A 24,659-nucleotide genomic window follows, 5' to 3' on the forward strand; every position below is an offset into this window, starting at 1 on the left:
TGAATATTCATATTTGTCAGCATCCTTAGAATAAGCAGTAAATTAAAGAATGTTATGAAATAGTTACTAAGACTGCATTTGAGCCCAGGATTTTCCTTCCTCCTTGTGCAAAATTTTAAAATAAGTTACCTTGCAAAAGTTTTCACTTTTTTTTTTTTTTTTTTTACCTTTTTTGTTACGTTCCATCCTGTGACTAAAATGTCAACGTCCAGACCTCAATCCAATTGAGAATCTGTGGCTAGACTTGAAGATTGCTGTTTATAAGCAAAAACCATCTAACATGAAGTAGCTGGAGCAGTTTTGCCTTGAGATATGGGCAAAAATCGCAGTGGTAAGCTCATAGAGACTTATCCAAAGCCGCTGGCAGCTGTAATTGCTGCAAAATGTGGCTCTACAAAGTATTGACTTTGGGGATGTAAACAGTTATGGCCTTTGAAGTTTTGTAACCTTGTCATATTTATTTATTGGCTTCACAAAAATAAATACATCCTCAAAGTTGTAGACATGTTCTATAAATGAAATGGTGCAAACTTTCAAACAATCCATTTTAATTCCATGTTGTGAGGCAACAAAACATGATAAATGCCAAAGTGGCACTGTATTAACTGACATTGTGCAAATATGAAACAGTAGTTAATTCTTCTGCTTTCCTGTACAGTAATGACCCCTTATTGAATTTATATAATTAGTTGAACATGAATGACTTCCAGCAAATACACACAAAGCAGACAAAAAAGAAAAACACAAGTGATTTAAATAAAAAGTGCACATTTGCATACATCGTTTTATTTACAGAGGTAAGCACTTAACAGGAACTAAGTCCCAGTGCTTGTACAGCTTTGTGCTGTTGAGGCAGTTAAACAGTCAGTGATTCATAATGATTCTGACTTGACATCAAACACCAAACCGTTCCTGTATATCAGCATGGCCAGCTCAGTTTCCACCTGTTCCAGGTCCTTCAGATCTGCTTTTCTCCGAGTAACATCTGCTGAAGCGAGACTCGAGCTCTCGTCGTCAGATCGTTCTAAGCAGCTCCCGTTTGTCTCCACCTTCCGCTCGATCCCATCATCCCATTCCCCTTTAAAGACAGTGGCCATCTCTGAAATGGGCTGGTGCAGCGTGAGCTTGTGTACTTCCTCTTTTCTCTCATACATCTCCTGTTTTGGGTCACATCAGCAGAGAACAGGGTCAGTGTTCTGGGGCACAGAACAACTGCAACTTCTGAGGTTGCTGTCAAGTTCCGATCATGGGTTTCAAAGGTGAGAGAAGTGGCAGTAAATCACATTCAGTAACTTTCATACAGTCACACATTTATTTTTTGTTTTGGATGGTTTGAACAAGTTATAAATCCTGATCCTGGGAGGCAACAGAGATGACTGCTCTTTTATATTCGACAACAAATGAATAGCACTCATTCTAACTTAAATCTATAAAAAAGATTTTAATATAAATTGCATATCTCCACTATATAGCTTTCACTGACGTGAATCACATTTCTATACATTTAGAAGACTAATGTATTTATACTGTACTGATAAAAAAAAAAGGTTCAACAAATGTTGTTTTTGAGACAAACAGTAAATCCCTGCTTGTCATAAACATAAAATCCATTCACTGACCAACTGCTCTCATGTATTTACTTCAACTGTAATTGATTTGGTCCACCACTATAATCACAGTTCTGCTTTGTGGGAAAATTAAAAGTTTGAGGGTCTTTCACATCACCTTTCTACATGCTCGTCAGGGACTTTCCTTTGGTTTAACTTGAATTCATGCCCTATTAGAACCAGTTATGCTACAAATATAAAACAAATGCTTTACTGGACGAAAAGCAGAAAAAGTTATGAATGTCCCAGGTGTAAATTTACCTCACCTGCAGTTTCTCATTCTAAATCTGTGCCAAAGATGACTTTTCATCAGATGCAAAGTCTTAGATATCATATGAAATTATGATAAATAGATTCAGTTAAAAACAGCCTCTTACCTCGCTCTCTGGTTGACGACAACTGAAGTCTGGTATAACAGGTTTTGGCACAGGTGGAAAGACCTTACTTTTGATTCTAAAAATCAGAAGACAAAACAAAAAACGTTTACATAAAAGCAGCTTTTGCAACCTCAACTGGCAAATGGCACACAGATATATGATTAGATTCCAACAGAAACAAGATGCAACTCATGCCTCCTGCTAATGTATGAACACGATTTGTGTGGTTTTTAGGGAAAATACTGCTAAAAATGACAAAATAACACAATGACTTGGAAATGATTCATATTAATTTAACAATATGACAGCATAGGACAAACTACTTTAACTAATCAATGAGTTTCATTACAGAACAAGCAATATATAATAGCTTTAAAAAGCCGCAAAGTTAGAGAAATTGTTGCAGTGTAAAACGAAAGTAAGAAAACAGCCCATATACAGTGCCTTGCAAAAGTACTTAGTCATCATGAACTTTTCACATTTTGTCACAAAACAACCAGAAGCTTACATGTATTTTATTGGCATTTTATGTGATAGGCCAAAACAAAGTTGTGCATAATTGTGAAGTGAAAGGAAAATCATACATGATTTTCAAACGTTTCTGTTAAAAAGAAAATCTGAAAAAGTGTGGCCCACAACGGTTATTTATGCCTTAATAACTGCCTTTACAAGAAACCTAAACAGCATTTGCTTAAGTGTAATTTATTCTCAGTATAAATCCAATAGTTCTGTGAAGGCCTCAGATGTTTGTTAAAGAAACATTTGGGAACAAACAGCATTATGAAGACTAAGGAGCACAACAGACAGGTCAGGGAGAACGCTTTAGAGACGCTTAAAGCAGGTTTAGTTCATAAGACAATATCTCAAGCTTTCAACATCTCACAGAAGTCTGTTCAATCTACTATCTGAAAATGGAAAATGTATGACACCTACAAATACATGGCTGTCCTCCTAAAACTAACACTGCCCATCATCAGGAACACTCCATTCCCATGGTAAAGCATGGTAGTGGCAGTATAATGCAGTGCTTTTCTGCAGCATGGGTAAATAGATGGAGCTAAACAGATGGAGCTTAATGATGATGCCAAATATAGGCCAATCCTGTAAGAAAATCTGATAGAAACTACCGAAGACTTGAAACTGGGATGGGATGTTCACCTTCAAGCAGGACAACAAGTTACAAATAAATGGTTTGGTATATTAATGTGTTATGGTCCAGTCAAAGTCAAGAACTGAATCCTTCCAGCAGGATTCACTTTTAGTTTTGTAAAAAAGAAAGTTAGTCACTAGTTTAACCAAACAGGTAGACATACCACAGGTAGAAATACCTCAAGTTTGTGATTTCAATGTGACAAAACATCAAAAAGTTAACAGGAAAATCTTTGTAAGGCACAATGATGCTGTTTTTTGGACTAAATATGTTTGCAAAATAAATAGTCACCAACCTCTTTAAGATAATGGTGCAAACTATTGAGAAGGGGAAAAACCCAAGCAGCAATCCAAAACTTATCCACACTGATAAGGACATGGAGAAAAAAGCGGGTTAGGAATGAAGCTACAAAGACAAAATGTATAAAGTTATAGTTCAGAAAATCACTATTTTTAATTTTAAGGTATGAATATAAAAACAGATAAGATGAATGTGCAGGCCTAATACCATTGAAAGGCTTTTCTGGCAATGTGGTAAAACCCTGTATAGCTACAGGCCCTTCTCCTGCTTGTGTCACGCCGACTAGGCTGACGTTGTATGTGGTTCCCGGCATTAAAGCTTTCAGACAGTGTTTCGTCGCTGATGCTGATATGTTGACGCACTCTGTTCAAATGAGACAAGATACATCTAAAGATATTTTAGATTTTCTTCCACAGTGCAGATAAACGAAAAAGAATTTGAGAAAACACGGTCTTTCAAACCTTGTGGTTCGGACTGCAAACTTTTTACAGTACATAATTTGTAGTGTGTGAGGACGCCATTGAGGTCTGCATACGGAATCTCTTTCCAGGACAGATTAGCAGAGTTGTGCGTGTCAGAAACAATTATGAGGTTCTGTGGCTCTCTGCTTGGCACTGAAATTGAAACAAATTCGCGCAGTCGACTTTAGTATAAGTCTAACTCTGGTATTCAGTTGAAGTGCAACAAAAAGATAGAAATGAGCATATTGCTACATAACAGATTTATATTAACTATACAAAAGTCATAGAGGGCAGCATTTATAGTAAAAATCCTAAGATGAAATTTGCATAAACATTTTTAAGCATAACTAATAATTAAGGTGTTACAGAAATACAAAACCAAATCTGGGATTAAAAAAGCCAATGAGAGGGACACTCCTACTTCAGTAAAACATGATAAAATATCAGTCAACTTTTAGCCTCCTGTACTGTGGGCTCCAACTGTCTCTAAGTAAAGATGGAATCAGCAGACTTTCTTAACCCACTGTGTTTAGCTATAAGGTAAGATTTTTCAGCACAAAACCCTTTCACACACAACATAGATTGGTTTAAAAAACAACGCACAGCTGATATTTGAAACTGGCAGGCAAGCAATGAGTCCTGACTGAAATTCTGCTGAAAAGCAGTGACATGATCTCCCACCACAGAAACAATGTTAGCAAACATAAAAGATGCAGAGTTGAGAGCATCATGAAAACCTCTGACAAAAGATGTCAATGGTTTCTTGATTCAGTGATTTTTTTTTAGATGTTCAGATAAAAAAAGACCAAAAAGCAAACATGTGGTGTGCCCTCTATTGTACTCTACTTTTTAATAATAGGTAGCACATAAGTAAATAAGATTTCCAAATACGATCATATTGGCAGGCATTTTAAAAACACTGATGCAACTTGGCTTGTACTTTGTCAGTTTATTGCATTTTTTCATCCATCCATCCATCCATCCATTTTCTATACCAGCTTCTTGCATACAGGGTTGTGGGGTAGCTGGTGCCTAACTCCAGTGGTCTATGGGCGAGAGGCGGGGTACACACTGGACAGGTCGCCAGTCCATCGCAGGCATAATGGGGAAAAATAAATTGTTCTCCAAATGATCTGTTTTACTGTTTATACCCAAAAGTTGAAATCTCCAAACTCCAAGTTAGGAAGACAAACAGAAACATCCTGCACGGTGGAGAAGAGGTTAGCACTGTTTCCTCACAGCGAGAAGGTGCTGGGTTCTTTCTGCTCCACTTGCATGGTTTTTCTGCGGCTGCTCCAAACGTCCTCTTACAGTCCTAAAATATGACTGTCATTATGTTATTAATCACTGTAAATTGCATGCATGGTTCTCTGTTCTGAATGTCTGTGTTGCCCTTTGGTGGTCTGGAAACCTTCCCTGGTGTACCCTGCCTCTTATCCAATATACTCTGAAGATAGGCACCAACCCCCTTGCGACCCCGCAAGGAAAAGCAGGTACATGGATGGATCTCCTGAAGTCCGAGTTCTAAGTTCCTAACCAACCTAGACCTTAAAATCCAATATGGCTGGCGCATGCTTAAAACATAGTATTAGATGATATCTCATTAATCTTTCACACACATGGTGCTATACAACCATCTTCTTGTTTAATGTTGATGTAGATGTATAATAATGAGTTCATTAACTAGCTTTATATTTACCTGGTGAACAGTTCCTCTAAAGAAAGCCCAAGTACCACAGTTTGCTTGTTCTGAATTTTTCTAACCCAAAGGTCTGCAGCCATTTTTGCCCTCAGTCCAGCTAAATAAACCCCGTTTAGAGTCCCAAATTTTACATGACCATTTGAAAATAGACATCTTATAGTTTTTGATAAATATTTACTATAGGAAATTTGTGAGATTTAAAGAACTACCATTTTATTTCTATTTTTATGTTTTTTTGCAGCACTAATGGCCTTTATTTTTATTTGAAAGTAACCAGACAGGAGAGAGGGGGAGACATGCTGCCCAGGTCTCCAGGATCAGGACTCAAACCCAGGACAGCTGCATCGAGGACTGAAGCCTCCATATATGGGTAATGCGCTCTACCTCTACACCATGACCCACTTGTGGGACATACTTTCCAACGTAATGACAAAAAAATTTGATCTAAAACTATGTTGCTGGTACATTTAGTGTCATTCTGTTGTAGAAATTCAAGTCAGTTATTCCATAGAAAACAACTGAAAAACTACTTATACCTCCATTTTCTTTCTATATTTGAAAACATTAGTTGGATCTTTGTCATTTTTCACCAAAGTTATTAAAAGCCACTGGGAAGGTCCAAAGAGCCACCGTCAGCTCTGGAGCCATGGGTTGCAGACCCCTGCTCGAACCAAAGGCTCAAAATCAGAAGGTAGTGCCAGCTGCAGCAACAAACTGTTCATTTGTGTCTCTATGGGTGACACAATGCGAGGTTGCCCTTCCCCTGCCATGTTCTCATAGCTCCATTATCAGAGCACTGGCCCATGTTCACTTAATAATTGTTGGACCATTGTTGTAATTTTTGTCTTCTGATTTTGATTTTTTTCTTAGAAAGTTCTTTAAATTAAAGTTAATCTATTCCTACCCACCCTAAGGGGATGTTTGACTGACGTATCTCAGCAACAGTATATTTTGCTCCAGGTACGGCACATCTGTGGTTTTATCAACTATTGGAATAAAATGTTATTACCCGCTTTTCCCTTAGACTAGTGTTTAGGACACATTGAGCACAAGGTTCAGTTAATTAATTTTGTCTATCAGGTGAAATGTAATTACATTGAATTGTTTTTCCCTGTTGCCAGTGCTGTCTAATGTTTTGTAAATGCTCATTTTGGATGCTATAAGACTTTGAGAAGAGCTCAATTGCATTGTCTGGCTCATTGAGTGTGTCTGTGCCTCACAACCAATAACCACTTCAATACTAATTTGTTTTTTTCTGTTTTTTCTGTCAGTTTTTGCTGTTGGTTTTCAATTACACAAGTCAGGACAGGCTGCTGCAGGATCTCCCATTTAAAATAATGATTGTGTGCACAGTTTCTTTCATGTTCTGGAAATCTCTCATAAAGCTTTCTGTACAGGTCCTTCTCAAAAAATTAGCATATTGTGATAAAGTTCATTATTTTCTATAATGTCATGATGAAAATTGAACATTCATATATTTTAGATTCATTGCACACTAACTGAAATATTTCAGGTCTTTTATTGTCTTAATACGGATGATTTTGGCATACAGCTCATGAAAACCCAAAATTCCTATCTCACAAAATTAGCATATTTCATCCGACCAATAAAAGAAAAGTGTTTTTAATACAATAAACGTCAACCTTCAAATAATCATGTACAGTTATGCACTCAATACTTGGTCGGGAATCCTTTTGCAGAAATGACTGCTTCAATGCGGCGTGGCATGGAGGCAATCAGCCTGTGGCACTGCTGAGGTCTTATGGAGGCCCAGGATGCTTCGATAGCGGCCTTTAGCTCATCCAGAGTGTTGGGTCTTGAGTCTCTCAACGTTCTCTTCACAATATCCCACAGATTCTCTATGGGGTTCAGGTCAGGAGAGTTGGCAGGCCAATTGAGCACAGTGATACCATGGTCAGTAAACCATTTACCAGTGGTTTTGGCACTGTGAGCAAGTGCCAGGTCGTGCTGAAAAACGAAATCTTCATCTCCATAAAGCTTTTCAGCAGATGGAAGCATGAAGTGCTCCAAACTCTCCTGATAGCTAGCTGCATTGACCCTGCCCTTGATAAAACACAGTGGACCAACACCAGCAGCTGACACGGCACCCCAGACCATCACTGACTGTGGGTACTTGACACTGGACTTCTGGCATTTTGGCATTTCCTTCTCCCCAGTCTTCCTCCAGACTCTGGCACCTTGATTTCCGAATGACATGCAGAATTTGCTTTCATCCGAAAAAAGTACTTTGGACCACTGAGCAACAGTCCAGTGCTGCTTCTCTGTAGCCCAGGTCAGGCGCTTCTGCCGCTGTTTCTGGTTCAAAAGTGGCTTGACCTGGGGAATGCGGCACCTGTAGCCCATTTCCTGCACACGCCTGTTCACGGTGGCTCTGGATGTTTCTACTCCAGACTCAGTCCACTGCTTCCTCAGGTCCCCCAAGGTCTGGAATCGGCCCTTCTCCACAATCTTCCTCAGGGTCCGGTCACCTCTTCTCGTTGTGCAGCGTTTTCTGCCACACTTTTTCCTTCCCACAGACTTCCCACTGAGGTGCCTTGATACAGCACTTTGGGAACAGCCTGTTCGTTCAGAAATTTGTTTCTGTGTCTTACCCTCTTGCTTGAGGGTGTCAATAGTGGCCTTCTGGACAGCAGTCAGGTCGGCAGTCTTACCCATGATTGGGGTTTTGAGTGATAAACCAGGCTGGGAGTTTTAAAGGCCTCAGGAATCTTTTGCAGGTGTTTAGAGTTAACTCGTTGATTCAGATGATTAGGTTCATAGCTCGTTTAGAGACCCTTTTAATAATATGCTAATTTTGTGAGATAGGAATTTTGGGTTTTCATGAGCTGTATGCCAAAATCATCCGTATTAAGACAATAAAAGACCTGAAATATTTCAGTTAGTGTGCAATGAATCTAAAATATATGAATGTAAAATTTGTCATCATGACATTATGGAAAATAATGAACTTTATCACAATATGCTAATTGTTTTAGAAGGACCTGTATTTTATTTTGAGTATTTCTCATCCCATCTATAGGTTGGATGTGATGTCATTCCCCAGTATCTGAGTTCTGCCTTTAGCTGGGGATTCACCAGTGCATCCTTTTCAGTTTTGGTCTTTGTAGCAGACTTTTTGTGTGGACTATGCATCAGTTTATACCCACCTTGGAGATGTTTAGTGCCTAATTTTAGAATTTAAGATAAGATAAAATAAGATAGGTATCTACAAATATAGAGGTTGTTGCACCAGTTTTATATGGTAGAATTAAATAGTTGGACAGCAGTGAGGATGAAGGAGCTGCTGTAGCGCTCCTTCCTGAACTGAGTGTCTCAGACGGCCACTGAAGGAGCTGCTCAGCTCCTCTACAGTCCGGTGCAGTGGGAGAGTGGTTATGTCTCTGATAGATGTGTGCTTGGCTAACATCCTACTCTCACTCACCACTTCCACAGAGTCCAATGGGCAGCCCAAGACAGGCCCTCCTAACCAGCTTGTTCAGTGAATTACTATACTTTTTTGCTATAATCTTCTTAAATTCTTCTGTAAGGAAATGTGGGTATGTGTCTCCAACAAACATCTGCAAGCTAGAGGTTGCTAAAAGTAAGTTTTGTTCAATCTGTTGTATTTTATAAGAGTCAGCCTGCCCCAATCTGCCCCCCACTGTCTTATTTAAGCATAAAAACGTAACTACCAAGTGAACATATACTGCTACTTGAAGTTTAATTACATGGGTAACAAATGGGAGTATGCACTGGTAAAGAGGTGATCATTTCTAGAGGTAAATAACAGCATATATGAGCAACAAACGTGACAGTGAAATGTTCTGCTTGCATGATTTTGAGGTTTATAGTGCTGATGGAAAACACTTACCACCCTGTCTCTTATAGTAGAGGCACATTTTAACCGTCTGTGGTTTGCCATCATGACATCTGTGTTCAAAGTAAAGGTAGCGTGTGTAGTTCTTCATGTCTTTAATGGAAACAAAGCAGGTGCTTTAGCTTTCTGGGGTGACATATTTGATCATTTTCATCAAGGAGGTGCAAAATGGCAGAAAAATCGCACAGATAGTTGTGATGTAAAAGAGTGCAGAAACCTTAATATCTAACTTACCTCCTTTTATTTTCTTTATTTCCTTTTTCCTTTTCTTTCCAGTTATATACCACACTCTTTCTGGTATTAAATCAGCATCTTGGAGCTCGTAAAACTCGAGGCACGTTTTCGTCTTTAATTTCTCATCCAGCAATGTTTTGTCACAAGCTGCCAGCAAGGAAGGATACAAAATCATTTGTGGTTGACATGAGGAAATAAACATGGTCTGACGTAAAACATGCGCACAGACTGATGGACCTACTTTTTAAATCTGCAGCAGAGGCAACTGGTACGTGCACAACTGCCGGAGGAGAGTGCCCTGCTTCGTTCCTGGCAATAACAGTGATGTTGACAGCTGAGTGTGACACATAAACGGTGTAGCTGTTTGCTCTGGTGCTGTGACTCTTCCTCTTACAGGGGCATTTTAGGGAACACTGTGTGACGTTCACAGTGTAAGTCAGACCTCTGACTGCTGCTGAATGAGTCTGAGGAGGATAACAGCTTAAGTTACATACAGCAACTAATGGATCTTCCAGTGCACAGTAGTGCTGCATAAAAACACAGAGAATAAAGGTGCATGCAACGGTGTAAAAGGTCAACTAAGTATTATTTTTGATATTTTACTTGACAGTACTTGAATTAGACAATTCACTAAAAATCTTCAATCACACATGCATTTTCTTGCATAATAAAAATAAGTCACAGCATGAAAGAGACAGACTGACATGACACAGTGGTGCAACAAGGCTTCCAGACTAGAGAAGAATATGCAGTGTTAATGACTGCTCCATTCACTAACTGTCTGCTACAACAAAGTGAGGCTGTATGACTCAGAATACAAGCGGATACATAGTGGAAACAGATCTGAGTTTGTGCTGAGTGAAAGGTTGGGACCTCGGTGCATGTACTACTGTCCAACAGTATTGAGTTATCGCTAATTTCTTAAACTTTTGCTTTTAAAAGGAGCTGAAGGGACGTGCAAGCTTCAGTTATTATTTTTGTCTTTCTGTTGGTCTTTTTAAAATTGTACTTGGTATCTGGCTGCTTTTCTTTTGTTCATTTTCAGTCCACAACCTGTCCTTTTTCTTTTGTTTGTCAAGTTATGTAACTTTGACATGCAAATCATTTGGGTTCAAAAAGTAAATGTGTAACTTTGATAAGTAATTAAGAAAAAGAGATTTTGTTCTAACAGGTAAAATTTAGGTATTAGTAGATAAGGTATACTAAAAGTACACAGTGTTTTTCTTGCACAGGTCAGAAACGGACCACAGAAGGTGGAGGACTGATGACCCTCCCGAATATTCTCCAATATTAATATTTTTTTGGTGCTTCCATTTAGTGAGTCTTTAAGTCCCCTTGTGTTAAAAGAAATAAAGGAAAGTTCAGTCTTTAAATGAAAAATAGAACACATGAACAAGTTTAGAAAAAGTTAGGAGGGTGGAATAACCTTGAGGATGAGGTCCCCTACAGAACGGTCCACTACCTTCCAGAATCTTAAGCCACAGGGGAAATGTACCCCATAATGCGTCTGCCTTCAATAAAACCAAAAACGTCCCCTAAAGCCCGAAACTTTGCCTTCTTCTCTTGCTTTTTAAATTTTTGGCAACATTGCTTGTCACGCCTTCCAGTCTTCTTGAGGCAAATCTTCAGAGAAGCAAATCCCTTCTTCTTTGCAAACTGGAGAAGTATTTGTTCTTCTCCAGATGTCAACTCACTGCTCGTCTCACAAACAGAATGATGATTTGCCGGGTCCACCTTCGACCCACTCTGCGGACGATGTCGACCTCTTCATTCATGTTTGTCGCCAGGTCAGGTGCAATTTTACACAGAAGCTCCACAGTTTCTGCTCGGATGTTTTCGGTAGGCTTTTCCTTTCTTCCTTTTATGTGCAGGCACCACCGTCTTTCATATCTTTCATTGTTCATAACTCCTTCCTTTAAGCGCTTGTTCTCTTTAGCAAAAGACTCCACTTGTTTTTCCATGACTTTTCTTTTTTCCTTACCCTCTTTGAGCTCCTCAGAGTTGAGCTGGACCGACTTAGCAATAGTCGCTAGCATAGCACTGTGTTGTTGCATCTACATGCTAACTTCTTCCACGCGGTCGTCCACTTTCTGTCCTAACGAGCTAATAGCTTTCAGTATAGCTTCAGTTTCATTCTTTTATCCATGTTTATGTTTTTCTCCGGAGTGCTGATTGGGGTAGTGGCTACTATCTCCCGTTTGCTACAGGGGTTGGACAATGAAACTGAAACACCTGTCATTTTAGTGTGGGAGGTTTCATGGCTAAATTGGACCAGCCTGGTAGCCAGTCTTCATTGATTGCACATTGCACCAGTAAGAGCAGAGTGTGAAGGTTCAATTAACAGGGTAAGAGCACAGTTTTGTTCAAAATATTGAAATGCACACAACATTATGGGTGACATACCAGAGTTCAAAAGAGGACAAATTGTTGGTGCAAGTCTTGCTGGCGCATCTGTGACCAAGACAGCAAGTCTTTGTGATGTATCAAGAGCCACGGTATCCAGGGTAATGTCAGCATACCACCAAGAAGGACGAACCACATCCAACAAGATTAACTGTGGACGCAAGAGGAAGCTGTCTGAAAGGGATGTTCGGGTGCTAACCCGGATTGTATCCAAAAAACGTTAAACCATGGCTGCCCAAATCACGGCAGAATTAAATGTGCACCTCAACTCTCCTGTTTCCACCAGAACTGTCCGTCAGGAGCTCCACAGGGTCAATATACACGGCTGGGCTGCTATAGCCAAACCTTTGGTCACTTATGCCAATGCCAAACGTCAGTTTCAATGGTGCAAGGAGTGCAAATATTGGGCTGTGGACAATGTGATGTGTGACTCTGATGAGTCCACCTTTACTGTTTTCCTCACATCCGGGAGAGTTACGGTGTGGAGAAGCCCCAAAGAAGCGTACCACCCAGACTGTTGCATGCCCAGAGTGAAGCATGGGGGTGGATCAGTGATGGTTTGGGCTGCCATATCATGGCATTCCCTTGGCCCAATACTTGTGCTAGATGGACGCGTCACTGCCAAGGACTACCGAACCATTCTTGAGGACCATGTGCATCCAATGGTTCAAACATTGTATCCTGAAGGCAGTGCCGTGTATCAGGATGACAATGCACCAATACACACAGCAAGACTGGTGAAAGATTGGTTTGATGAACATGAAAGTGAAGTTGAACATCTCCCATGCCCTGCACAGTCACCAGATCTAAATATTATTGAGCCACTTTGGGGTGTTTTGGAGGAGCAAGTCAGGAAACGTTTTCCTCCACCAGTATCACGTAGTGACCTGGCCACTATCCTGCAAGAAGAATGGCTTAAAATCCCTCTGACCACTGTGCAGGACTTGTATATGTCATTCCCAAGACTAATTGACGCTGTATTGGCCGCAAAAGGAGGCCCTACACCATACTAATAAATTATTGTGGTCTAAAACCAGGTGTTTCAGTTTCATTGTCCAACCCCTGTAGCTGTAGCTGGTTCCCTAGACACCATGTAGTTGGGATCGTTTTAATTGCTGGGGTGAATTTATTTGTTGCATTTCTTCATTCTCCAAGCTAATTATTGGTTCTGAAGCATGTGATTTCCTAAGCTCTCTCTGCTTAGGAAAATGTGACTACCCAGTCCGCCATTAACTGAAAACGCATCACCAGAGTCTATAAAAACCCACTAAAGTGAAAGCTGAGCTGCCATTTCCACCCGTGGTGTGCCAATACTACGCTCGGAGGCAATCTCAGGAGTAATAGAAGCTCGCAGACAGATAAACTTTTCCTCCACATTGACCATTCCCGGAAGAGCTTGAAAAGCTAGAAAATGTGTCTGATATAAGAAGATCAGAAGATCCATATCCCGATCGAAGACCGTTTGGCAATTCGGCAGCGAGGATGAAAACCCAAGGGGTTTCCCCAAGGAGACAAGTTACCTCCATGTGTTTCAGTTGACTGCCAACGGAGCATCATATTTTCCCCGTTTTGGACGAAAGAGGAGAAGGTGACCCAAGAGTGTTTAGTGACGTGTGACACTTGCTGGTCATATCTTCACCCTTCCTTGGAGGCCCACTTGTTTGCTATTTTGACCTCTTTGGTCACTAGTCTGGGCAGGGAAAGGCACATAGTTAACGTGATCCAGGATCACAGTTACTTATTCCAAGGTATTAATTCGTTGCATGCAAATTTTGAAATGTTTAAGTTGAATGGTGATTGTTTTTGAATATTGTTTGGACTGCTGCGCTGAGCAAAGTTGAAAGTCGGTGCGTGTGTACTGTGTTCTGATCAACTGAGCGCTGACCCAGTTTGAAGTTTAAATTGGACTTTAGAACACACTGAGGCTGCGAACTGAGTCTCATGTTCATCTCCATTGTTTCACAGTTTATGGCCCTTTGTGATTCACGGAGCTCCCGCCTTGAGGGCTGTTTCATAACTGTATGCTGATAAAGAGCTAAGCCGCTCCTGAAGGCGCTGCCTATGTGGGAACTCGCTTTTTCCCACTGAGTGTGTTTTCCATTTTCCAAGTCAATCCGAAGCTTTGATCCATTCCCATTCAGTCCATAAACTGCTGGTTTGATCTCCATCTACCCTCAGCACGTATTCCTTATTTTTGGTCATTAATGTATCCCTTTTGTTGAGTAGTGCATGCTTAATTGGGTGAAAGTTGTTGAGCATGATTTGTTGGTTGTAAGAGGGACAATAGGTTTATTAAATTTTAATATAGATAAAGAGACAGCATTTGGTGTGGTTTTGGTTAATAATTATAAATTATTAATGATAATGAACTACCGTATTTTCCGCACTATAAGGCGCACCGGATTATAAGGCGCACCTTCAATGAATGGCCTATTTTAGAACTTTTTTCATATATAGGGCGCACCGGATTATAAGGCGCATAGAATAGAAGCTACTGCAGTCAAACGTTTGACTGGGGTTGCGTTATGCATCCACTAGATGGAGCTGTGCTAAAGAGAATGTCAACAAAACAGTCAGATAAGTCAGTCAGTCAAACTTTATTAATACACTACAAACCAGCGTTCTGATAACTCCATTCACTCTCATGGTAAGGTCTCCTCTACATAGAATTCTATTGAATAGAGCCAACCGCACGTTAGGAATGCATTGGAGTCTATGAAGTTGAAGTTGAAATCAAACGTTAGTTAAAACGTGAAAGGGAACTTTTCCCTGATTCAGTAAACACGTAAAAGAAACAGTTTGATGCACTAAATCAAACGTTAGTACATTCTCAATATAGTAGCGTTAACTGTTGAATTCTCTCGCTGCTGCTCTATTCCCATGTTCGACTGCGTAGCTGACAGCCTCGAGTTTGAACTCAGCATCGTAAGCGTGTCTCTTGAAAGGTGCAATTTTGGGGTCGTTATACACACACAAGTGGTGTTGGACTAGGAGTAAGCACAGTACAGGTGTTTACCGCTATTACTTCGGCGACGCCCCTGACTACGGTAGCCGTAATGCTGCAAGCGGTGCGGCTTTGTAGTTTACCAGTCGTACTGAAACATTTTGACAGAGCGCCGTGTACAACCAGTATGAATTAACCAATTAACCAATTGATCCATATATAAGGCGCTCCGGATTACAAGGCGCACTGTCATTTTTTGAGAAAATTAATGGTTTTTAAGAGCGCCTTATAGTGCGAAAAATACGGTAATGGTAATTATTAAGTGCTCTGAGCCCAATAATCACACCACCAGAGTGTAGTCTTTATCTGTTAGTCTTTACCAACAGATGTTTCCTGTTTAAGTGTGTGCATATCTCATCTAATGCAAGAAAGCCCTGCAGAGGAATGTGTGTTGTGTTTCTCACAGTTTGATTACATCAACTGTTTCAGTTACTTGGCTCGTGCCAGAAAAAAAACAACTCCACATGTGACCTGTATTTCAGGCCCGAGCTTTAGTTATAAAATATTTATTCTAATAATATTTATGTTCTGTTTTTATTCACAGATTTATTTTTCTGCAGTTATTCTGACCTGAAGCAATTTAGTGTTGTTTCAATATGTTTTATTATGTGATAAAATTTTCAGTAAATGACACTTAAACATAGTTACCTCCCACGTCAGCGTCACCTGTCGAGTGTCATTTAAAACTGTTGTTGTGCTGTTGACTTTAGGACGATCTTCAAGTTCTGTTGGTTCAAAAATACAAAACACTTTTACATTTATTGCTTTACTCAGACCAAATAAGAGGTATTAAAGACATCTTATTTTTTAAGCACACTTTGCTTTTATCTCAGTTTTATTTACTTTGACGAATACAGATGCATTGTCTTTCCTTCATTCACGAAGAAAATGTAAACACTGACATTTTGAGGTTGGAGTAATGATTAATTGTAATTTTATACATTATATAACTATACAGTAAAGTTCACACTGGTTGCAACTACATGTAATCACTGCTGTTTTAATGAGAATAGATATATGATTTTTGTAGCACGTTTACTTCATAACATTTGAAAGTTTAGATGCATCTTTAAAGTTTTCAGTTGTTTTAGAAGAAAAAAGGGAATTACATAAGTTTACCTGCAGGAACTATCACAGCTGGTGACCAGTTGCTCCACAGTGAGGTTTTAGCTTGGTTGGACCGGTGTCGGATTTGAACCTGATAAGCTGTTTTCTTCTGAAGATTCACAATGACCAGCTTTTCTGTTTAGATAAAATGAAAGAAATTATTATTTGTAACTTTTTGGTCTATCCATCCATTGTCTATATCTATATCATCCGTGCAAGCTCGCACCCATCTCCATTGGTCATTAGACAAGAGGCGGGGTACTCCCTGAACAGGTTGCCAGTCCACCACAGGGTAACAAAGAGACACACAGGACAAACAACGTTGTACACACTCATGCCTACAGGCAATTTAGAGAGACCAATTAACCTAAGAGGAACCCGGAGCACCCTGGGAGAACCCACGCATGCACAGGTAGGACATGCAAACTCCATGTTGAAAGATGCTAGAATTTGAACCCGAGACCTTAAGCTGCAAAACAACAGTGCTGACCTACATTACAGTTTCCTCATTTGCCTTTCAGATATCTGAAATTTACTTGCAGATTGTTAGTGACAGGAGTGCTCAGCATAACCATTACATTTCAGATGAAAGACGAATTACACACCAAAGATATAACGGAGGGCTGGAGGACACCTATTAGTTTCATTGCTTTTTATTGTGCAGACATGCAAGTCTTGAAAAAGAACAAAGCATGGAAACTCTTGGAGGATGCTTGTTTCCTTGTTTTAAAAGAAATCATAGAAATGGCATAAAAGCATGGCTCTGTACTTAATTAATGCTGTAATTTACAGGTGCCTCTTTTTCATATCAAGTTAAAGATAAAAGAACATGGCATTAGTATTTTTTCAAATCCTCTGGTTTTGATGACTGCTTGAATTGACTTTGCTCATCAAAAACAATATTGTTAATCAGTCAGATTCAAATGGATCATATTTTTACAGTTTTACTTCAAGAGAGACCCTGAAGGTTTGAATATCATGTCTGTTATATGATATGATATAATATGATATAATATCATGGCTGTTCTGCCTTTCCTGAAAAAAATGTTTTATCTTTGTTCGGTGGCAAGATGGATTATAGTGCTAACAAATGATTGCATCATTATCAAACCTACTTTCCACTGATTATATATAATCTAAAAAGTGTCTAACATTTTAACATCCACCTGTGCATTCACTAGAGAGGTATTGCTTTCTGGACCTCACATGCAGGAACATATCATCAATGATCACTGAAATCTGGCTGTCATCACACTGACATGTCAGGACAAGAAGGAACAAAGAACCACAACAACAGCTGTGATGAGCAAGAGTTCTGCTCTTGATGATAGGCCATCATGTTTGCCTGTGTGATCAATTGTTCAAAAATGAGGTGAAATTCCTTTGCTTTGTTGTCATCAACAGAGCCTGCATCAATCCTGAAACAGTTTTCCTGATGCGACCCTGAAACCTTTTTTGTTTCTGAAAGCCATCATAAGAATAACTCATGTGTAACTTCCAAAGAGACTTATCAGCTGGGAAATGGACCACCATCAGGTAATTATCTTTTCATTTATCAGCTGTTTATAATGTGGCTGGGTCCCAGCTGGGACTCATTTCATCCAAACATCCAAGTCTGTTGGACAAATACATGTTCCCTGTTCTCTTTCATTAGAGACCCCCAGGCCAGTCATGGAAACAATGAGCCTAGACTCCGTCGACAAGTAGAGGAAAAGGGTTGGAGACCTATCCTGCCTACTTGTCAGGATCTGTGCCTTGTCTGTTTGTTTGGTGCTGTTTACTGTGCTTAGCCTCTAGATAGCGTGGAACCTGGAGGAGAGGTGACATGTGTTCTTTATCCCCCTAATTACCTGCTGAGGAGTATTTAAGGAGGAGGCTGCCAGCAACTCACTGCCACAGTGTAGCCCTTAGTGGTACAGCTCAAGCCACATTACCTTTGTCTTGAACTTGCCTTGTACTTTTGGTAATTTTGTATTTGTTACCTTGCAGGTTTACCTGAACCTGACTTTGCCTTCTGCATTGAACCCTGCCTGGATTACCATCTTCTGGAAAGAAGCTATCCAGCTCCATGAACAAAGACTCAAGCCTCTTATTACTTCGTTGGATCACACCGGCTGGCAGCCTCCTGATTCCTTCGTTCCTTGGATCTCCTTCTACGAACCCTGTCCACCCTCCTCCATCCACTGCACCAACGTCAGAAACTCTTGGATCTACTAAACATCCTGGCACACCAGTATTCACCATCTCCTGTCTCACGGGTAAACAACCCCTTGGTCTCTCCACCCCCCCTCTGGCGGATCTCCATCAATCCCGTAAGGCAGAATTATTTAAGAATTTAGATCCAGAGTTACTCCTTGCTTACCGTTCTGTTTATTTTACAGTTGGTATCCCGGTTCCAGTTCCCTGCACATTTCATTACATTGTAAATAAACTCATTACCGTTAAACTCAGTCTCCTGAATTGCTTTCTGCATGTGGGTCAAATCTGTTCGAAACATTATGACACTATTGGGTGTGAGCCCGAGACCAGGAAAACCAGAGCTGACATTCCCATGGGCATGAAGTGTTATTTAATATGAAAAAAAAAAATGTGAAAGAGAGACTTTTAAGCAATCTTTTCATACATGGTTTCTTCATACAAGGTTTTGTTGAAAATCAGACAAAATCTTGTAAATGAATGGCTCAATCAATAGTTCTAATAAAATTCCTGAATATTTGCTCATTCTTGTTAGTAGAAGTAGTCTGTTTGCTCTTTCTTGTCCCTATATTTGTTCAGTTTATAACTTTAATCTGTTTAAATGTGTATTAGTTTAGACTGATAAATTTGTACTTTGATTCAATTTGCAGGTCATTGTTATACTTTCCCTAGTATTTAGATTATGATTTTATCTGTGGTTGAAAATAAATCATAGTGCTGAAAAACGTTGGTTTTTTTTGTGAGGGCAATAATTGATCTTTGAGGGGGAAATTCACAGCAGATTGATAAATAGATGGCTTAACAAATGAGACTGTTTTACTTATATATTGTACAACAGAGTAATTTCCCATAGCACTAATACATACTACTTTTGTAAACAAAGGTTGTCAATTGCAGGCTTATTTGCATAATTACTATTTAATTGGTCAATCAGCTGTTTCAGAGATGCACATTACATGGTGAAATGATAATGTTTGCTCTACCTGAACTGAAAAAACAAAATGAGGGTACTGAAGCCAACTGAAATGTAGAGCTTACCACACCCTCATACCTGCAGCCACAAACATAAACAAGTTCAAAAGAAGAAACCTACCCACAAGCACTGCAAACAAAACATGAAACATAGATGTGAACCGAAAACCATGCCCTGAATATGGTCAGAACATCAACAACACCAACTGAAAACAACAAAGGCCCAGTATTGAAACTAATAATGACATGGATCACAATGCAGAAATTACAACAATTTTCATTCTTGAATGATATCAAAGGGATCTGTTGTAGGTGTTTAGATAAAATATGCTGCTGTGTGAAATTGAATTACAAAGGACACACCTATAAAAGATGGTAGGAGTGACTTAGTGGATTTAATATTGGGCCAGCACCCAGAAAAACCAACATGTTCCTTATATATATATACCTGCCTGTCTGTGCGGGGGGGTCGGTGCCTATCTCCAGTGGTCATTGGCAGAGAGGCAGGGTTTTAATAAGGAACTCGTATTGAACTGTTTTCTCTGAATTGTATGCTTTCTTTAATTTTGTAACGTTATTTTTTGCATAGCTTTGTGTTTCTAGAGATTTTTTGAGTGTTGCTAAATAGGATTTTGACTGGTAGGGCTTCACACAAATTTTCCTTTTTGGCTTGGTTGCTTGATCTGCTTCCAGTCCTTTGTGGTAAAGAAAGAGCTGAGCCAAAAGGCAAAGCTCTCGATTTACCAGTCGGTCTATGTTCCTACACTCACCTATGAATATGAACTTTGGGTCATGACCAGAAGAACAACATCCCACATACAAACAACTGAAATGAGTTTCCTCCGCTGGGTGGCTCTCCCTTTGAGATAGGGTGAGGAGCTCAGCCATCTGGGAGGAGCTTGGAGTAGAGCCGCTGCTCTTTCACATCGAGTGGAGTCAGTTGAGCTGGCTCTGGTGTCTGTTTTAAAAAAGCCTCCTGGACGCCTCCACAGGGAGGTGTCCAGACGCGTCCCACCGGGAGGAGGCCCAGGGGAAGGCCCAGGACTCACTGGAGGGACTATGTCTCTTGACTGGCCTGAGAACGCCTCAGGCTTCCCCCTAGTGGAGCTGGAGGAGGTGTCTGTGATGAGAGAAGTCTGGGTGTCTCTGCTTAAACTGTCCCCGTGACCCGTTCCTGGATAAACAGAAGACTACAAGTACGAGTACGAGTAGTTTCCCGTCTATAATTGTGCTGATGCACACCTTGTCCACATTGAAGAAAAAGGAAAAATACCAGAATGCTGGTTGTCCATTTTCCGACAGACTGGGTACACCCTGGAAAGGTCGGTACTCCATCGCAAGGCAAATAACCATTCATGTACTGATACCCAAGGAAAATTAACCCTAATCAAAAACAGTCAAGTTTTTGGACTGTGCTAGGAAGCTGGAGAACTCTGAGAGAACCTACACCTAGACAAACATGCAGAGAGACCCCAGGCTGATAATTGAAGTCAGGGAACAATGCCACAAACTGCACCACTGTGCAGCCCTGTAACTCCAAACACCTGTGGACAATTTTAAAATTTAATGTGGAGCTGCCCATTTTGCATGATTTTGGAGCAGGAAAGGGAAACCAGAATACAAGCAGATATCCATTCATAAACAGAATTTGAAAGCCTAACTGAAGGAATATTTGTGCACTCACGTATCGAAGCCTCATTGGTGGTATTCATTATTCTCTGTAAGACAAAGTGAATACAAATTAGCATTAATCAACAGGTCAGCTTATAGGAATGCAAAGATATAAGATTTTGTAAAGAAACAGTAATAAATCTCACTTTTTCCCATAATTCTGTCTGGTCCCCATCTTTCCTTAAAGAGACCTCAGCTAAAGATGGAAAGTCAGACTGCCAACTTAAGCTGAGGTTTTTTCCCAACCAGGACACATTTATATTTTGTGGTGCTTCATATTTAACTGCAGAGAAAAAAAAAGTCAAACATTTTGTGAAAACATATGGCTGAGTGTCATTCAGAGCTTAAAAAAGACAAGCAACAGCATCCGGTACCTGTGTCACTCAGTATCCCAGACGTTATATTTGAGGTGCAGATGGAGCTTCCAGCATGGGCCTCCACCCAGATGTCAACTTTAAAACCGACTATCAGTTCTTCCTCATTCAGCTCTGTGCGGTTCTCCTTAATTTTCCCAAATTTTGTTTTAATGCCAAAAGTGTCGCTGTCAAGAAAAACGCAGATATCATAAACATGATCAAATCAGCTAAACAAGAAACCATGTTTGTAATTGCAAAGACTGAATAAAACTTATCATACTGAAGCAACATTTTGACGTTTTATTTCTACAAACCTTATAATTTTACTGTAATTTTCATCAGCACCGTACTTTAGAAACGGTGCTGTGTGATAAATTGATGATGCAGTCCTATATGTGCAAACTATGCTCACTGTGAGCAAACATATCTCCAGTTCTTTGTTTGGTTCTCTTAGTGGTTCCCGGACTAATTAGTTTATGACCAAGAAGGAAAGTACAAAGAGTCATAGCCATGATTGTTGCTGGCTGAAGCATCCAAAAGTCAAAACCTAAAATTGTTAGTTATGCAATTGCGTAAAATATTAGTACATTTGTACCAATTAAGGACTATAGTTGCAAAGACCAGACTTAAAAACCATTACAGTCATGGGAAACAGAAAAAATGACTGAGCTATTGCAATAATTTGATGGTTTTCTTTATCATTTGTTCTGTGGCAGACTTGATGCTGTGTTTAGAATCAATGACCTGGCACAAGTTGAAGCTATTAGACAGACAACCTTACTTTTAAATAATTTAATATTTGGAAAGATTCATGGTTGAATAAATGAGCGCAGACCATCAACGCTCTGACAATGTGCTCTACAGTTCGTAAGAGGTTTCTGTGCTGATATCTGTGTTTGGTTTTCTTCTAACATGGTGTTTTGCATTATCTTATGAAATCTCTGCTTCTGTGTCATCTGCCCTGAAGACATTGTTCCTGAAGTCTTGCATTCAGATGCAACTCTGCAAGTAAGACATACTTGTTTGTATCTTTTTCCTGTCGAGAACATTCTTACTGAGGCCTGCAGAGTCTGAGATGGAGCTCTTAAGTCTGCTGCATTGCAGAATCTGAGTTTGTGGTACATTTGCAGGGACATTCATTCCTGGAAGGATTTCTAGGTGTCTTAAATGTTTTTTACTTGTGAATCATTGTTTTCTCTGTAGAACAATGAACTTCAGGTTGTTTAGAAATTGCTTTATATCACTACCTATATAGATAGGCAGCAACAATTGCTCCTTCACAACATGGCATTGTGTTAACACAGTGCAGTATACTATAGACCATCAAAGTGAGAAAAATCCTTCTTTTATACAGGTGCTGCTGATCTAACCATAAAGAGCCTTCCTAAGTTCATCTTAAATTTTACAGAAGCATGTAGTAAGTTGTTCCCATTACTGTTGATTTTTATCCATTCTTTACTGCTGCTTTTATCATCTGGGATTTTATGACCCCCCAGTTCACTCTATAGGGAACCACTGGTTCTATGAACAATTATTGATTTGTTGAATATGAAGTGCTTGTGAATCAAGTGCTTGTCTCTATTTGTTAAATCCCCATGATGACATTTAAACTCCCTTGTTTCAGCTTCACTTTCATGCTACAGGAAATGGTGACCTGTTCCCCCACCCTATAGTTCTTAGAGGGAACTGAGAGCAGTTTATTTACACAACGTTCAACATTTCTTTCAGGCATTCAGGCAAAATACGGACATAAATCTTCATAAAGTGCCCGACTGAGTATAGATATGCCTCTTCAGCACCGAGCGGTACTCACTTAAAGTAAAGGTCGAATGCCACATCAGTTTCATTTGTGCTGAAGTCCCATTCACAGATGTAAACAGTCATGCCCTCATTTTGTCGGAAGCACTGAGGACTGGACGGAGCCTCACATGCTGACCCTTAGGAGAAAACAGATTTAGAAATCTGATTAGGTCGACAGATGGATAATTAAACGGACAGAAAATAGATCAGTTTTATTCAATTTTAATCGTTTTTTACAGCTTTTAAGTTCAAGTATTTGGTAAATTGCAAAAGTGCTTGTTTACACTCCTCCTGAGAGCTGTAGAGTTTTAGTTTTTTGTAGATTTATGTTTCAATTGCTAACTTGCATTTCTTTTTTGTTTCAGATCCACTTGAAGTGTTTTGCATTATAACATATCTGATAAAACGTATCTTTTTTCTTGTCCAGACTAGTTTTGAAGTTAATCTGAATAGATATCTGACAGCAAAGTTAAACATTAAGCAGCCAGACAACAAGCTAAATATCTTCTTATATTACTGTTGCTTCACCGAGGCCTCTCATACAGCACAGAGCGGATATCACCTGCTAGTGGAAACCACATTATGCCGATAAGCTAACCAATGTTCTGCGGCTGATGTTTTATTTTACATGATTTTCACTTTCCTTCGAGTGATTATAATCCAGCAATCATTTTGTTGTTGATAATAGTTTGAAAAAGACTTTTTAAGACAATAAAAATGATGACTTTACCCTTGCTGATTGTTGTGATGAGCAGAAATGTCACACATCCATGTAGAGATCTCAAGTGATGAAAAATTTCCATGAGGTAAAGTAGAAAGACAATCATAACTGAGTGTAGGAGAGTCCATGAACTCAACATGTGTTCAAGTAACTGGGTCTTGTTTCCCAGAAACGTCACATTTTCACATCTCAGCCTATATGAGTTAGAGCAAAACCACAACGAGTCAGTGGTGGGGGGAGCTTGTGTTTGTCTTCCTTGCAGACAGCCACAGCAGCGACTGTTTGAAGTTTTTTGAAATTTTTTTCTCTGCTCATCCTACAATATTTTTTCTCGTTATGCTTCCCATCAAAGAACCAGTGGAGGTGCAGTAACTGTGGAAACTACAGCAAAGATTACTGACACCTACATGTAGTGTAATGTGTCAACAGAGAGCTGCTTGCACACCTAAATGAGTTTATATGAGGAGGGGAAAAATATTTGGTTTTCTCAATTTGGGTAAGAACCTGAGCAGCTGTGTTAATCATCTAGTTGATTAATTGATTCTCTTTATCAGGTAATGCTTTCAGGGGCAAGTTTGTCATTTTTTCTTCTTACATACATGAATTAGTGGCAACCAGGGGTGGGGTAGGGTTGTTTGGTAGGGGGTTCAACCCCCCCTTGGAATACCATTGGCTACTTCAGTGGGGGCCACTGAAGTAGCCAATGATGTGGTAACTTGGT

The 24,659-nt window shown here is 39.7% G+C and overlaps 1 protein-coding gene and 1 long non-coding RNA gene across 4 annotated transcripts; one reads left to right on the plus strand and one right to left on the minus strand.

Annotated features, from left to right (window-relative positions):
- Positions 1–531: 531 nt before the first annotated feature.
- Positions 532–24,085, minus strand: il12rb1 (interleukin 12 receptor subunit beta 1). The gene is made up of 15 exons (XM_047374083.1): positions 23,948–24,085; positions 23,231–23,354; positions 21,436–21,602; positions 21,208–21,344; positions 21,075–21,108; positions 16,235–16,357; positions 15,764–15,840; positions 9,950–10,172; positions 9,709–9,855; positions 9,469–9,567; positions 3,896–4,048; positions 3,642–3,797; positions 3,430–3,499; positions 1,985–2,060; positions 532–1,157 (listed from the first exon to the last, which is right to left on the minus strand). Exons 1-15 carry the CDS (start codon positions 24,075–24,077, stop codon positions 873–875), a joined length of 2,001 nt encoding a protein of 666 aa, XP_047230039.1. The 5' UTR covers positions 24,078–24,085; the 3' UTR covers positions 532–872.
- On the plus strand, positions 11,141–18,935 carry LOC124873441. Of its 3 annotated transcripts, none has more exons than XR_007039529.1 (5): positions 11,141–11,547; positions 16,241–17,758; positions 17,877–18,135; positions 18,212–18,534; positions 18,604–18,935. It is a non-coding gene; the product is annotated as an uncharacterized LOC124873441 (long non-coding RNA). The 3 variants fall into 3 exon arrangements; XR_007039530.1 differs by having other exon boundaries at positions 16,241–16,634; positions 17,627–17,758; positions 17,877–18,534; XR_007039528.1 differs by having other exon boundaries at positions 17,877–18,534.
- Positions 24,086–24,659: the final 574 nt, after the last annotated feature.

The sequence above is a fragment of the Girardinichthys multiradiatus genome, chromosome 9, assembly GCF_021462225.1.
Source record: "Girardinichthys multiradiatus isolate DD_20200921_A chromosome 9, DD_fGirMul_XY1, whole genome shotgun sequence".
Classification (NCBI taxonomy): Eukaryota; Metazoa; Chordata; class Actinopteri; order Cyprinodontiformes; family Goodeidae; genus Girardinichthys; species Girardinichthys multiradiatus.